General features: G+C 43.1%; 1 protein-coding gene across 6 annotated transcripts in view; it reads right to left on the bottom strand.

Moving 5' to 3' along the window:
- The window catches only part of kmt2cb (lysine (K)-specific methyltransferase 2Cb), a 61,779-nt gene that overhangs the window by 31,433 nt on the left and 13,723 nt on the right, over nt 1–16,623 (bottom strand). For 5 of the 6 annotated variants that reach the window (XM_058066379.1, XM_058066380.1, XM_058066382.1 and 2 more), the window contains exons 3-18: nt 13,611–13,699; nt 12,383–12,533; nt 11,028–11,225; nt 10,321–10,430; nt 9,963–10,072; nt 9,344–9,506; nt 9,064–9,235; nt 8,858–8,972; nt 8,587–8,762; nt 8,107–8,459; nt 5,714–5,773; nt 4,974–5,632; nt 2,487–2,609; nt 517–636; nt 288–392; nt 17–121 (exon numbers count right to left, since the gene is read on the bottom strand). In XM_058066379.1, coding sequence (XP_057922362.1) covers nt 17–121; nt 288–392; nt 517–636; nt 2,487–2,609; nt 4,974–5,632; nt 5,714–5,773; nt 8,107–8,459; nt 8,587–8,762; nt 8,858–8,972; nt 9,064–9,235; nt 9,344–9,506; nt 9,963–10,072; nt 10,321–10,430; nt 11,028–11,225; nt 12,383–12,533; nt 13,611–13,699 — 2,809 coding nt within the window. The remainder of the gene's footprint in view (nt 1–16; nt 122–287; nt 393–516; nt 637–2,486; nt 2,610–4,973; nt 5,633–5,713; nt 5,774–8,106; nt 8,460–8,586; nt 8,763–8,857; nt 8,973–9,063; nt 9,236–9,343; nt 9,507–9,962; nt 10,073–10,320; nt 10,431–11,027; nt 11,226–12,382; nt 12,534–13,610; nt 13,700–16,623) is intronic. The other variant, XM_058066384.1, reaches the window with a different exon arrangement.

The following is a 16,623-nucleotide window of genomic DNA, read 5'->3' as shown; positions in this document are numbered from 1 at the left end:
GGGAACCGGAGCATACCTTTATGCCTACGCAAAACGGATGGTAGCACTGGCCACATTGAGCACAGGCTAAAAGACGGCCTTCTGCACCAAGGCCAAAACTCCCACACACCACGCACATGTCCTGCAGGAAAGAAATAGTCATTGGTAACCCATGAATGAAGAACTGACCAAGATAACAATACAAAAAAAGCACAGGATAACAATGTAATGTTTAATAATGTAATTGTAGCCTGAATGCATACAGGTAAAGGTATAGGTAAAGGTTATATTGAAAAATGAGCAAGCACCTGCTTGAGTGTGAAACTGTCATTGCTGGAAAATATCACAACTGTATTGTGCATGGCGTTCTCCTCCTCCTCCTTGATGGGGTACGGTGTTTCAATTGTGGTGATCTATTGTGAAAAAAAGAGAAGGCATGATTATTCACAACAGAGTAACAGAGTTATTACCTGGAGATATTGAGGGATATTAAAAAAATATAACTTTTTTGCCTCGGTTGCTACTTAAAACACCTACCCCAGGGTTGATGATGCTGGGACACACTCCACTCTTGCCCCTGGCCCTGCCGCGTCCAGCCCGACCCGACAAACCGGCTCCTCTCGGCCTCCGCCTTCCTGGGAAGCCCGAGCCTCGACCCTGTGGAAGAAAGGTAACGATCAGGAAATGCACGCCATCACATGTGAGAGGTGGATATAGACCCACTGTGGGCGTGGGAACATGTATTTTCAATATACCTGCTGAGTACAACCTGGACTGATCACCAGTCAATCAGACGGCAACCGTGAAGCACACAGTGAGCAGGAATTAAGGCCAGCTGCAAATTTAGGTATGGGAACTACTACACTACCACCATCAATCAAAAAAGTTTGCTAACATTGCTCAAACAGTTAAATATAGGTTTAATTTCCCTTGTGGCTCAATAAAGTCTCTCTACGTCAAATGATGAAATTAGGTTTGTATATAACTGCCAGGTGCTGACTTCAATACAACATACAATCCAAAATAGACATCTCTGAACAGTATGTCTGCCGAGCCGCAATATGAGAGACTGATGTTCTACAGTGTTTGCCGTACCATATTAAAAATGTAGTCGTAATGCAAGTTTCACAATAGCTCTTGCAAATTTCATCGAAATTATGTCAAACCTTTCACTCCACGACCGGCTCTAATCCCAAAACTTGTCCGCTCCACTGAACTTCTGACAGACTTTCAATACTATATATTCAACCCAAATTGGATCCTAGACGAAACAATACATACACTATGATCTAGTGTCCAAAGACAACTGACTAAATCAAAAAACACACACAAATCCCCCTGACAAAAGTAGTTAATGCAAATGCCCCAATGAATGGCTCTACTGAATAAATCAGTGCATGGTCTACGAAAACAAATAAGGGTTTCTAATGAGCGATGTGTCAAAAAAACATCAGCATCAACACAGGTGTGGCTGAAATGCAACCTATTGATCTACCTAAAAATCCAACCAGGCCAGTAGCTGCATTTGAACATCATGAGTAGTTGGCATTTAGCAGGTTGATCTACTGCTGCACGGGCTATAAAATGTTGGTTACACTTCTCAGCTGTTGAAATGGTGCATGTTACACTTGCTTTACTGTTTACAATGAGTCGTCAGCGCTATAACAACATTGGTTCTGTTGCTGCCTCTTGTGCAATATACTTGTTAGTTAATGACCCTTTGGTCAAAGAAAGATTGCCGTTACACTTTCCCTTTCTAAGTACTCCAAATCATTAACGGGGACCTGTTGTGCTTTTTCCACTTTTCTGACCAATAAATGTAGCTAGAATGGTGTATTCTTGTGTTAAACGATGCCAAAGTTTCAGATAATGAGGTTTGTACATTTGGAAGTGAGGCCTGAAAGAAGTTCGGGATGGCTCTGAATGTTCAGTTTGTTTGATGTGAGCCGGACTTCCTTATATGGGTAAATAAATTAAGACAGAACGTTCCAAGGAAATCCAAGGAAAGCTGGAATAGGTGCAAATTCTGGAAGACCTAAGAAGCTTTCTGTGCGGGTGAGCATAATAGGTCCCCTTTAAAGTAAAAAAATGAAGTTTTCACATTTTGCAATAACAGCCTCATTCCAATTATCACCTGCTTTCAATCCACTTTGTAGTTCAGGTAATTAAACTGCCCTCCCCTCCGGCTATGATTACAACATTTATAGTGTTATTAAAATCCTAATAAGACAAATATTTGACCAAAATCTGCCAGGAAACAACTATTATTATCAACATTTGTCTGTAATGTCCATACCGTGGATTTCTAATGGCCACTGCAAATACAAGAACTAATCTATTTATTAGTCAGTATTTGTTTTTCAATTGGCCTCTGAGCTGCTCCGACTCAGCAAAATGTTGAGAATTAATGTAGGAAATCATATCAACTATAGTGACATTCAAGAACACTCAGAGGGTGTATGTCACTACATTAACCAGGGGATCATCTGGTGAGCCATGGTATTTACCACTCTGATGCTCCAGCCGGGGATGCCAGGGTAATGCCTGGTCTTTGGGACATCCCACCCCTCTGGCTGGTCTGGGGACCAGGACAAGGGGGAACTCACACTGCTATGGGGGCTCCATGCACCCTAAGGCAGGGGGAGGGGAGGTGAGAGAGTGAGAGTGAGAGAAAGAGAGAGAGAGGGAGGGAAGGAGGGCGACAAAATGCAGCAAAGTAAAAACAAAGCCAGCAAAAAAATAAAATGTACAAAAGAATGATGTTAGAGTGAGATGTTGTGAGTTTGTAATGTAGCCATATGCCAATTATTATTTATGCAACAATGCAAACATAGATTGTTAACTGTTGTGTTAAAGTGACTCTTGGGTTTCCATGCACGTTGGATTCTTTTTAGTACAGATGTTAAATGCATAGCCAAACTGTGTTAACTGTCATTCATGCAGCTAGGGCATCGAGACAAAAAGCAGCCTTGAAATGATGCAGTTTGACTTTTACAAGCGGAGGAATGGCGTCAGCAGGGGAGCACAGACAAATGTGCTGTCATCTACTGGAAGACCTGAAGTAGACTTCCTCTAGCTTTGTTAACAAAGGTGTTGTTAGGTTGAGTTATCATTTTCAGTGATGGTGCTAGGTACGTGACTCAATGAAATCTGAAAGGACGGAGTCAACTAACGATCCATGCATCCAGGGGATGCCCCATGTAAAACGATACATTGTGAACAACAACTCGTGTTTAAAATCCAACTAACTCGCCAAAAAATGGTTGCTGCATTCTAACACTGGGAGCATTTGAGATGTGTTCCATTGTACAGCTTATCATTATTTGATATTTTTGCAACCTCATTATAAAAAAAGTTTTCACAGTTCGATACTGGGCTCTTTCGTGTCGATGTGTGACAGCCACTCGCATTTTTATTTTTGATAGAGTTTCAGTGACATCACTTGCCGTGATTGATATATTTTTCATTTATGACCATAAAATTGTCAATAACCATAAGTTAAAGACTACATGAATACAGTCACAAGTTAAAACATAAGTAGACCACCCTCATTTCTTCAGTTTCTTGTTCACCTGGTGCAATTAAAGGTACGCGTGTCCGGACAAATACAATGATGACCACAGATAGCTCATAAGAGTTTAATATTTTGGCAGTACAATGCCTTAATGGTTATTTTTGTTGTCATAATGCCTGTCACAATAATGGATACATTGATTTATTGAGTGTATAAAGTGAGTGTATGCACGTCTGCACCATCTGTGCTACACCGGCTGGATGACAAAAGGGTTCACTCTCCATGTGTCTGTGTGCATCGGCTCTATATGAAATGAACACAGAAGAGAGTGAGCATCTTCTCGGTTATTAAGCCTCTTTGTGCCAGTAGCGGGGCTACACGGGTGCTAGCAGTTAGCAAGCAGACACAAATATGAAGTAAGCAACAAAGTTAATATTCTGTAAGCTGAATGACACAGTTCCAGTGTAAATTTGCGGCGCAGCCTTCCTCCCGACAGTCAACACTTACTCAATATTAAACGAAAACAAAACAAAATGGTGCGTGTTCAGTGTCGAGCACTGTGGTCCAGGTTGTGCACAAGAAGTGGTGATGCACAGGGTTGTATTCATTACATGTGTTAATTATAACAATATCATACCATACCACCATCAAATTGAGTTTAACACTACAATTTAGTTTTTCATCGAGAATACACTGAATTTTCCAGTGACCTACATAATTTAGTCCCGGGCACTCACTACATTGAAAACCTATCATCACTGCATTTACAGTATTTATGATGGACTGCATTTTCTTGATCAATTGCTAAAATTAATATCTGACTACTTGACAGCGCCTCTGCTGATTGTAGGCAAGTTCTGCACTCCAGTTTGCCTCAATTACTTCAGGATGCGATTATTCAACAATTCATTTTGATTCTTAAAGAGTAATTAATGGATTATTATGCACATAATATCAATACGATTAAAGCATCATTCATTCCCAAGTCTGTTGTTCGGTTCAGTTTTGAATAGGGGCATTGATATTAGAACTATTTTTTTAAGCAAGCCACTACACTGATGAGGAACGGTTGTACATGGCAATGACAATAGTGGTTGCTGGCGACTACAAACTTTCCATCTCTTAGCATCCAGGTGGTGAGATGATGTAATGTGGACATGAAATGAACAAATTGGTGAAGTTGGGAGGTGGTTGGTAAACAGCTTTGGTCAACGTTTCATCATATAAAAAAGGGACAAAAACTGACAAAGTATCGTTCTTCACCTGTTCTCCATCCATTTTTCTGCAGAATTTTTTCCATAAATGTACTCAAAACCTGGACTGAGAACTATTTGATTTACCATCATACACAACCTCAACAGTAAAGTCAGCCTCAAGACCAGACCAGTGTCACCACCGTCACAGTGCAGTTGAGAAGACACCAACATTTTGAACAGAAGACAATCAGTCAGTGTTGTGTAAAATAAAAACAGATTCCAACCTGTTTGACTCGTGGCCTCCCAGGAGAGAACTTCCTCTTGGTGATGGCTGGCTTTCCCATTCCAATCTTCGGGGTAAGTGGTATAAGGGTAGTGATGGGTATTACAATGCCGTGGTCGCCCAACGTCATAGGTGTTTCTCGGGGAGTTATCCCTCTGAGTACTGGTGAGGAATGGCAAGGAGTTGAAACCATCTCGGCCAACTGCTCTACAGTTGTCTTCAGCGGTTTCTCCTCCACCGACAAGGTGGGAAATGAAAGATGTGGCTTGTTCTCTGATGCATGGTCAGGCTTCACTGAGGACTGATGAAAAGTATCTCCCCTCCTGTCCTGAAGGTCTTTTGGAGTACTTCCCAAAAAAGAAGCCATGGCTACATCCAAACACAAAGGCTGGGACAGTGAGATTTCCATTTGTTGGTCCGAGAGAGGTACTGATACAGTATTTTGTTCTTTGGTGGTTGAGATGATGGCCTTATAATCCTTTGTGCTGGGGGTGACCATACCCTGCTTGGGGGAGGTCTCTGTATTTGCTGGCTTGGTTTGTAAAGTGATTTCCTGTTTTGGTTGTGCCTCAATAGGAAGTTGGGCCTCCTGGCTCAGAACCACTGCATCCACAGGACTGTTAGCCGATATGACATTGATTCTTGCTGCTGGTTTGATTTCTGAAAAACGAAACAGCTGTTATGACAATTGCTTTGGATATCAACGCATCACTTACAAAAACACAAGGTTACACAACAAACCTGCTTGGAATTCTGTGGGTTCGCACACTTCTCTGTCAACGTCTCGTCCCACAGAGACTTCTACACAAAAGAAAAAAAGAGAGATTTACACTAGTGTTTGCTTTGGAGATGCTAGCACTGCCAAGAGTAATGTGTGATTTGTTCATTAATAAATAAGAATGTAGCAGGCACTACTAAAAATTGCCAATTTATGACCGTTAAAATGCAAGACAGTAGTAATTTACTGTATTTTGGCTTAAAGCATCGATTTATGAACCCTAAATCTTATGAATGTAGTAATTTATAGTGTTTTGTTTTAACACTCTGATGATTTTGGCACTATTTATTTTACATGCATGGCTTTACTGATAGATAAGCTTTAGTACGCCAAGTTCCACTGGAGAAAATTAGTTTAGTTTATACCTAATTACATTACCACTAAGCATCACTTTGACATCAAATCGTTTTAAGTCTATAACTAATTGATCTGAACAACTATTTTAATTGCTGAAGTAAATTAAAGTTGTGACAGTGTTATTGAAATGAGTGTGCTGTGGGTTTTGACTTTCTATTGATTTCTTAGATATATAACTGGCAAGGAACGATCATATTACAATCATTCTATGACATGGCTGTGCTCTGCGCCCTCTTACAACCCATCACCCACCCCCACAAAGTTGTAAACCAAGTAGTCTTATTGCTGTTAGGTGGTATAGTTAAATCTCAATTCGATTGTCCATTTAGTTACTTAGTGTCTGTCTTTCAATTATAGGTTTGGTATCTAAAGAATGAAGAGAACTGAAGCAGTCCTGGCTTTCTCACACACACACACACGCACGCACGCACGCACGCACACACACTGCGTAAAATACAAAAACAGTAGACATCGGTTTACTGGGGTCACCCACCATTTCCATTCACAAGTTACCATGTCATACTGACACTAACACACACATATGCACCTGCAGAAGCAGCTCTGCCAAGGAAAGCAGTAACCATGACAACCAGCACATCCCAGGGCCTGTGCTCTGGGGCTCATGACTGTGCAGCTTGCAGGTGCTCATCCGGTGCCCATGCCAGAAAGTCATTTAGGAGATGGCCCCTCCAAGCCTCTTCAGCGTTCAGCTATTGACCAAGCTGAACACACACTCTCATTCATATTAATGCCCCACCCTCCCCCAACCCACGCTACAGTGAATGAGGTGATGTTTAGATAAATACACTGCTTTGATGAAAGCAGCAAAGGCTTCATGGCAGGCTTCCGGTAAAGACATTCAGCTGTGTCTCCTTTTTCTACAATATTAAGGATGCAGAATTACATTGGACAAGCCCTTAAGCATGCTTGATTGGACACGACAATGATGTAACTGACGGTCATAGAGATGTTCAGCGTTGTGGGCAGTTAGCACGCAGTTGTGAATGAGCCAGTGTGACTCCAAGGCAGGTTTGCAGACGGCTATCACCGTCATAATTGTGATACGCCAATTCTCCTCTCCAGCGGAGTCTAGACAGTGTGGGCAGCAGTGCGGCTTCAACTGGCATCCCCGGCGCACTGATTTTATGCTGCTTGTTACTCACATAATCCCATGCTTGGATACTGCCATTCCTCGATGATACAATGGAATTAGGTGTCCAGCGGAGAGCCATTAAGGTTCAGGAGGATTTTAATTGTCTATGTCCCCATCAGGAAAACACAAGAAAGGGGGGGTGGGGTGGAATCGGGCCAGCTAACGATGTCCGATGCACAGGTTGCATCCACCCTTAGCAATCTCTGTGTGGACTTTGCAAGTTCTCCCCGTGCATGCGTGGGTTTTCTCCGGGTACTCCGGTTTCCTCCCACATTCCAAAAACTTGCTGAGTTAATTGGCGTCTCCAAATTGTCCATAGGTATGAATGTGAGTGTAAATGGCTGTTTGTCTATATGTGCCCTGTGATGCCATAGCAGCCAAGTCAATAGCTCGCACACAGCTAGGAGACTGGTGTTTGAGTCCACCCTCGGCCATCTCTGTGTGGAGTTTGCATGTTCCCCTTGTGCATGCAGGGGTTTTCTCCAGGTACTCTGGTCTCCTCCCACATTCCAAAAACATGCTAGGTTAATTGGTGACTCCAAATTGTCCATAGGTATGAATGTGAGTGTGAATGGCTGTTTGTCTATATGTGCCCTGTGATTGGCTGGCGACCAGTCCAGGGTGTACCGCGCCTCTTGCCCAAAGGCAGCTGGGATAAGCTCCCAACAGCCCAATGTAGTAATTGCAAGGCCATACCTCACGACTGCATGGCTTGAGACTAAGAAGATACGGGATGTATGACTATTATGTGTGATTGTCTTGTTACTAAAGGAAAACCCATGAAAAACATTCTGAAAACAGACTGGAATCTCAGGAAGTCTGCTAAATCAGGAATTGGGAACCCACCAAGCTCTTGGGCTGACGTGGAAATCTTTTCTTCCTGGACGGTATCCTTGACAGGCTCTGGATCCGAGTGCAACGGAACAGCAAGTAATTCTGTTTTGGGGTCATTGTGCATTTCAGGAGGCAGCCGACTGCCAGGTTCTAGGTCCGTGTGCTTTTCAGTTAGCTGTGGTCCAGTCTCAGAGTCTGTGTGCGTCGACGTTGGCTGAGGGCTAAGCTCTGGGCCAGTGTCCATATCCTCTGCTTGGAGCGACCGCTCTGCAGCAGGAGACCTGCAGTTGGAACAAACAAAGTCCTCTCTGGGGTGGATTTCTGCTTGGCCTGAGTTGTGACGCTCACACTCGATGTGTAGCCATCTGAAAGGAGTGTAAAGGAATTAAGGGGATACATCAACTGTGCTGTCTGTGTAATCCATAAATATTACAGAAATAGCATGACATAGACAGTACGTAAGATGAGAGTAATGGGGGAGCTTAAACTTACCTCTTGCAAGTGTGGCAGTGGACTAGGTCCTTGTGATGCTCAGGGTCCAGGATGCAGGCACACATAGAACAGCTTAGAGCCGGGTCGTGGTTTTGGACACAGTTCTCACACAGCAGGCTGTTATGGTGCCATAGCCCACTTGTTCGAGTTCCACACTGGATGCACACTCTGCAGTTCTGCAGAACAAAATGACAGTATGTTTTACGATTAGAAGATAAATGCATCTGTTTCTGTTTCAGGACCCAGCAGTACAGAATGTGGTTTCACCTACCTTACATCGCCATCCGTTGGTGGGAAGAGCATCCATGGCAGGTTGCAGACAGAACGTATGGTAGCCTTTGTCACACATGTCGCATACAAGCATTTTAGTGTCCTCTCCTGGGTTCCTGCAAACCATGAAATACCGATTTGAGCACATTCTATCATTCTGATACACTTTATCATCAATGTTACATCATTTTTTGAGAGGTGACATACTTGCATGTCTGGCAGACTTTGCACTCAGGGCACTGCCACCCTGCCCTCCTCAGAGGGGTCACAGCCATATCCAGACACATGCCATGGTAATGTAGTCCACAACTGGTGCAGAACAGTTGGTCCAGTAGATCCCCCGGGCTATCGCACAGCACGCAATTGACATCGTCATCAACTGCAAACAGGAAAACATAAGCGTTACATTGTACAGAACATGGCACTGGTTGCTTGTTTTATCTTGCATTATTTCTTTTAAATGTGTGTGAAATTAAACATGTCTTACATTTATGCACGGCCAAATCAATGTGTTCTGGGCAGAGGAGCGAGAGACTCCTTATATCCTGAAAGGCCCCTGCTGCCCCCGCACAGGGGTAATGGTAGAGTTGAGTACATCCTTCAGCACAGCACTTAATGGATGCTCCAAGGCGCTTACAGTATGCACAGTGCTGCAGAAAGAGAAAGAAAAAGGCATGCCTCTGTTTGGAGCGGGCAAATGTGGGATTTTCTTGATTCTCTTCTTAAATCAAAAATATCTGCAACATGTTTTTCAAGTAAGCATTAAGAGCCTTTTTTCTCTTACTTCCATGAGTGTGTTTGAAAAGCCACTCAGGATTTCAAGTGGAAGATTTGCTGACAGGCTGCACAACCAATAGGCTGCAAAACACAAGCAAGAGTGCTGCGCCTTTGCTAATGCTAGGAGGCGAAGCCGCCATGAGAGCACCGTTGAGTGGCGTGACCTTTTCCCATTTCACAGCTGACAGATCCACAGTACGGAAGCTGACCTTTACCAGCCAGCCTGATCCATCAGCTTTACTGTGCCTCAGTGAGGCCAAGCGGTTCTTCCACATTACATTAAGATGCTGTTAAAACCTATTACAGCAACGATGTGCCCAGTGACTCACCTTTGTGCTCCCTGAGTCAATGGCTCTGTCCACATTAAGCAGAGATTGTCCCTCGCCCTCGCAAACACCTTCGGACCATGAGGCACAACTCTGATGTGCCCAGCATTGCCCTGTCGTTCAAAAACAATAGAAGGATGAATACTCAATCAACATTTGAGTTTATGCAGTAACTACTAGGGCTTAATAATAAAAATCGATTAACAAATGTGCATTCTGTGCAACTGCTACTAGACTGCAACCAGCAGAGACACTGCTTTTGCTAAAGAGGAAGAACATGACAACCGGAAGAACATGACAGCTACATAAACATGACAAGGACTTAAGGTAATATACTGAACTGAATCAAATTTATTTCTACCTGACTCAAAGAGAGACTGGACGTTGAGATCATGTGGAAGGCCGACATGAGAAAGCTCATCCCAAAATCGACTCGCTGGGTCTGGATCTCCCTCTCTGTTTTCAGACCCGCTGGAACAAAAAGATCAAAGACAGAGGGTCAAGTATAGTATTTTTTTTTCTATAATAATACAGACAAGAACAAAAAATAACGTGCAGTTTTTGCTATAATGAAGTGATAGGTCATAAGGATAGCGCGAGCCACTGAAGAAATCTGTGAGAGGCGCAAAGAGGAAGAAGACCATCTTATCCATATGCACAGAGACGCTTGCTGTTGAGTCTCACAAAATCACTATACAAAGGTGACACTGGTCAACAAATGTGAAATTGGTGCATTGGCATTGGCATAAAAACAATGTCCCTAATTATGACGCTGAACTTTTTTTTTCCTGCCATACACACAGCTTCCAAATCAATTCCAATTGTACACAGTGCAACCTTCGCTGCTGCGACCCAAGCAAGGGGCAGGCCTTGGTGACAAGTCACACAGCAACACAACACAATCAATGCTTTGGCTTGGCTAGCTGCCACAACGTATAATGGCTCCCACTACTCCTTACATCATTGGGGCTCAAGCGTTCTATCCAATGAGTACCACAACAAATTAGGCAGTGCTCAGAGAGTCAGAAGGGCCTTTTGTTAGGACAAAAAATAAATAAAATAACATACTTAGTAAATTCCCGCTGTCCTGAGGTGGTCACTCCAGCCATGTTTGGCTCAGTGGTTGTGTCGCCTTCACTGTGATCGTTCGTCGGATCATCTCCATCTTTACGTCTCATGAGCGGCAGTGTGGTGCTGAACGTGTGCAGTTCCCCCTGACCCAACAGGCTTCTACTCCCGCAGTAACAGAAGGCACATAGAAGCTCACTGGAATAGAGAGAAAAAGCAGTTATGATTGTTAACGTTTAGTTAACAACTATTGATGTGTGTGCTGCATGAAAATACATATGCAGAGTAAAACGTAGTCACGTGAAGCTACACTGAGGAAGGACACTATCAGTTAGCTCGTTATAACAAGCAATTTTAAAATACAACTTACAAGTAACAGGCTAATGTAGTCTATCTAATCACTGATGAAATGCAGATTACAGTGAAGTTTGATATCGGTGTTAGAAGGCTCATTATAACTAGAAACAGTCAACAATTCAAAACATGGCATTCACGTGGAGTAGCACAGGATATCTTGAATATCTAGGGCTGTCAAAAATAACACGTTAACGGCGCTGACTAATTTATTTCATTAATTACATTACATTTTTTTTGTGTAATTAAAACAGGCGCATTGGGCAAGCCACCACTCTGTTATGTTATGGCACGGTGTAGCTCCATATTGAGTCATACAGACTCTGTCGCCTCTTTAGAACTTTATATAACTTTGTTTCTAGGGCGGTCCACGACCACTCTTTGTTTTTCGAGGGCTGTGCAACCCTTAGCTCTTACCCCTTGATTTCAGGAGAACTGGGACACCCCGAAAGTCCCGTGAATGTGCAAGACTGGGGGGTAAGGTCTAAGATAAGGTAAGGCAAGGTGTGGAATTGGGTTTGACGCTAAAACTTGACTTGCATCACGTCACATCAGTCGTCGAAACTGAACCTGTTTGTAAACAGAGGATCTGTATTCACAACATTCATTAGAATATTATGAAGACAGGTTAGGGCCACAACAATAATGATGAGAGTCATGACAACATAAACTCCTATTTAGAGCTAAAAAGCACAACTATTCATATAAATATTCATCAAATTTTAAGACCCTAAGACACGCTTTGTTAATAAGATCCCAGCAGGCGCTGCTGTTTTGCTCTCCATCACCAACATCGATAGCACAGACAGGCAAAGACTGATAACAACCTCCAGCGCAGAGGCACCTGGGAGGCAAAGCTGCCAGTCAGCTGATGACTCAGTTACAATTCACCCATGCATATAAACTTAACAAGCAGAATGTATTTCATGTTGTCGCACAATTACACACCAATTCTAGCAACTAAATGCACATTGAAAGTCAAGGGCCTTGTTGCTGCTAACCTGCTTTTGACTCCTTTACTTGCTGGGACAGACGGTCGCACTAAGTTGATGGCTGGAGGGCTCTGGGCCGGAGGAGGAGGACAAGGCGTGTCCACCTCTGGCACATCACTAGTCAGCACTTCCACGGTCTCCCCTGGTTGGATTTCTGTTTCTAATGGTAAGCAGAAATGGAACAGTGTCACTTGCATTGTTAAGAAAGTGCTTTCAATTTTTTAAAAATAACAGTATCTTCTAATTAACGCCCCATCCTATTTGCGGTTTAGGTAATTTTAGGTAAAATTAGGTAATCTGTAATTTCGGTAGTGACCGAAAGGACAAAATTGTGGGTACAAGCGGTGGCTCTCCCTTAGAGATAAGGTGAGAAGCACTGTCATCAGAAAGAACCGGAGTGGAACCGCTACTCCTCCGCATAGAGAGAAACCAAATGAGGTGGCTTGGGCATCTGGTGAGGATGCCACATGGACGCCTCCCTGGGGCAGGTCCAACCGATAGAAGACCTTAGGGAACACCCAGGACACATTGGAGAGACTATGTCTCACAACTGGCCTGGGAGCGCCTTGGGATCCACCGGGAGAAGCTGGATGAAGTGGACGAGGAAAAGGAGGTCTGGGCCTCCCTGCTTGGGCTGCTGCCACTGCGACCTGACCTCGGATAAGCACTAGAAGATGGAGGGATGGATGGACAGTATACTCCAACACCACTGCAAACAATAAATGTGCTGTACACATATCACTTAAGGGACAACGTATCAAGTCAAAAATTTGATTTTGCAAAAGGCCTCGGGGCAGTGTGATGCAACAAGGGCTAAAGCACGCTTACATCTCCAAAAATGAACCCGTTGTTAATGCAAGCAACCCCTCACCCCAGTGTATGTAACATAAAGGGAAGGAGATGAATGGGTGACAAAGATCACATGATGTGATGTACACACATTGAAAAAGCACAAATGAGTCCAGAGAGACGGATGGGATTTTAAAAAGCTTTGGGGGGCATTAGCCTTGGGCTCTTTCCCACTGCACCTCAATGCGAATCTTGAGAGAGAAAGGAGAAAATAAAAGTGCAAAAACCGCAAACAGCTCAAGCTAAACCCTTTCATTTATTGCCCTGAAAAGGAAGGACAAGGTACTCAATATCTCATCCATCCACTTCCTCCACTGAATGATCCTTTGCATCAGGCTCCATACAATGGAGACACAAAAAGAAGACAAGGAAAGGGGCACAATCTCACCTGTGTCCAGAGAGCCAATGGAATCTGTTATCTCTGTTCCATCCATGCTGTCCTCCTCATCCACGATAGCTCTACCTCTGGTGCGACCCCTAAGGCAAGGAGGAGGGAAAAACAAATAAATACAGGCAATGGAAATTAGATGTAGCCACAGCTGTCACTGATTTATTCTGTGAGGCTGGGAACGTGGTGGTAAATACAATAAATATTTATTGGAACCGTCACAGGTTAAAATTTGGCATTATTAAAGGTGGAAATACAGTGAAAACTTGGGCTACGTTTACATTGCAGGGTATGAAAAAAAAAGTGATGTGCATGCGCAAAAGTGCAACGCCACACACATTTGTGTGTGTTTACCAAAGTAAAGATTGCTTCAGTGTGTGCTTTTCCCAACGCATTTATAGCAATTTCAAGGATTTTGTGCAACGGCCGCCTACATTTCCTTAGGAGGTTAAGAAGAAAGAGGGCAACAATTTTGGTTATGCCAGTTTTTGGACAACTTTCTGCGATGTATGCTCTGTATGGGTGGAAGGAGTGGTGGGATATTGCCATGAGTCGCTTCACTGACACTTTTTAAAAATAATTTTTGGTTGACAAGAACTTTTGCCTGAATGGTGAGTACCTTTATCCAAGTCTCCAAGTCTGACGTATAGGTCAGATATATGTGACCTGACTGCAATAGATTAGATACGTATCAGATTTATATCTAAATACGAACGAGAGCTGAGCCACGTTTGAAAAAAACAAAAATGTGCTGTTCACTGTGACATGAAAAATAAATCAGGTACAGGTCACATACTCTATGAGCAAAAAATGGGAAGTGACCTGCAGTGTGAACATAGCCTTGGTGTTCATACACCCTGGATTTTGACAAAATGTATTGCATGGAATCCACACGTTGATAACTCTGGTTGGATGGGTGGAATGGAATGGAATGGAATGGACAGAAGTTACTTTAGAGCTGAGAAACTATAAACAGATAGCAAACAGGGAATTCTTTAATCACTTTTTCTATAGGCCTGTGGTTTATGTGTTCATAAAACACACAGAACAATGAATAGCTCAATTTTTATCTCCTTTCTTCCTCATTTCAAGCATGGTGCACCTCCCGCTAATTTTTACTTTAATAACAAAAACAATTATCATTAAGACTATCATTGAAAGATTGTGTCATGTCATCATTGTCTCATGTCACTTATGAGCCACTACATGGTACTCAAGTGTTGTGTACCTGTCTGAGGCATACCAGAAGTGTCACCACGTCAAATACAATTCCTACTCTTGGTGTCAAAAGAACTACACACACACACACAGCAACACAATAGGTGGCTTAAAACAGATAATACACTACCAACGTATAATGCAGAATATTAACCAACTACTATGTGAGCTCTAATTTTCCAGCCTTTTTCACAAATACTGTACAGCAGAGCACTCTGGGAAACAGGAAGCACTCGCAACATAAGCGACGCAACATAATATTGTACATTATACAAACATTTCAATAAAACCTTCTCACATAGCGCTGCAAATTCACACTGGAACTGTAACATTCCGCTTCCAAAATATTGCCTTTGTGCCTTCATTTCTATCTGCGTGTGGTTGCTAACTGCTAGCACTGTGTAGCCCCGCTACTGGCACAAAGAGGCTTAATAGCCGAGAAGATGCTCACTCTCGTGTGTTCATTTCATAGAGTCAATGCGCTCAGACAGCATGCAGAGTGAAACCTCTTGTTGTCCAACTGGTGTAGCACGGAGAGACTGACAGGTGGTGCAGACACACATACACTGATGTCAATTTATCATGGGATCATAATTACCAACAGTGTCTTTATTTATTTATAATCGATAAATAAATCGATATATCCATTATACCTAAACCACCACCACACAACCGACATTGACAATAGCCTCATCTTAGGAGGATAACTTCAAGGCACGGCTGACATCCATTCCTGTAGCAATTTAGAAACAGAAGTGGAGTAGGAAAAGGTAGACTCTGAGCCGTTGTCACAGACATTTCTAACATGTTTCATGTAGTAAATGTGCTCATAGCTCATCACCGTAATCGACCTGAAATCTATCACTATCGCAATCAGACAATCGCCCAACCCAATGCAACACTACCGATGAACAGCCAAGACGAAAGAAAACACTTCAGTCTTACTAAATGTGCCACGTCGGCAACTTCAGACCTCAACATTTCCAATCATCTGTCTTTGTGCCAGCTCGTACAAATGTGCACACCCCTTTTTTCACATGATCCAGTACATAGACAGAGGACAGCCTTTGTCAGCATTCTTACAGGAGTATCGGCGCTTGTGTAATTTTGGTGGCACGTGGCGACTGAAATTAAACGGCAACATCAACTGTTACCATGCTACGTGAGATGAGCAAACACCGCTGAAATGAGAGAAATTGTGTCTCAGGGATAACTCGGAGCGGGAGGAGAGATGCAGGGATGTGGGCTGGCATCCTTTAGATGCCAAATGAAGGCCTCCTCTAAATATCTCCCATGTCAAGATATAGAATAATACTGAAGCAAAAGTCACGGAGAGAGCAACACGCATACTGTATCTGCAATCATTTACAGCAGGGATTTTCAAACTGTGAGGCAACCCTCCTCTTGGGGCAAACTAAGGACAAAAGAGGGGAAAAATAAGGACAAAAATATTTTCCAAAAATGCTAAGTAAAATTTTGTCATGACGAAGAGGCAAACTGAATTGATTTTAGTTCACACGGTGATTGAGTAAACCGAGTCGGGGGAGAGCAGAAAACAGAAAATATGCTCAGAAAATGTTTTTCGGGGGGTAAGAGGAGTTGTGTTTCTCAGGAGACATCAACTGTGGCGCACCCATCCATCCATCCATTTTCTATACCGCTTATCCTCACTAGGTTCCCGGGCATGCTGGAGCCTATTCTAGCAGTCTTCGGGCGTGAGGCGGGGTTCACACTGGACTGGTCGCCAGCCAATCACAGGGCACATATAGACAAACAACCATTCTCACATTCATAC

The sequence above is a fragment of the Doryrhamphus excisus genome, chromosome 3, assembly GCF_030265055.1.
Source record: "Doryrhamphus excisus isolate RoL2022-K1 chromosome 3, RoL_Dexc_1.0, whole genome shotgun sequence".
Taxonomy (NCBI): domain Eukaryota; kingdom Metazoa; phylum Chordata; class Actinopteri; order Syngnathiformes; family Syngnathidae; genus Doryrhamphus; species Doryrhamphus excisus.
This window is presented reverse-complemented; position numbering and strand designations above follow the sequence as displayed.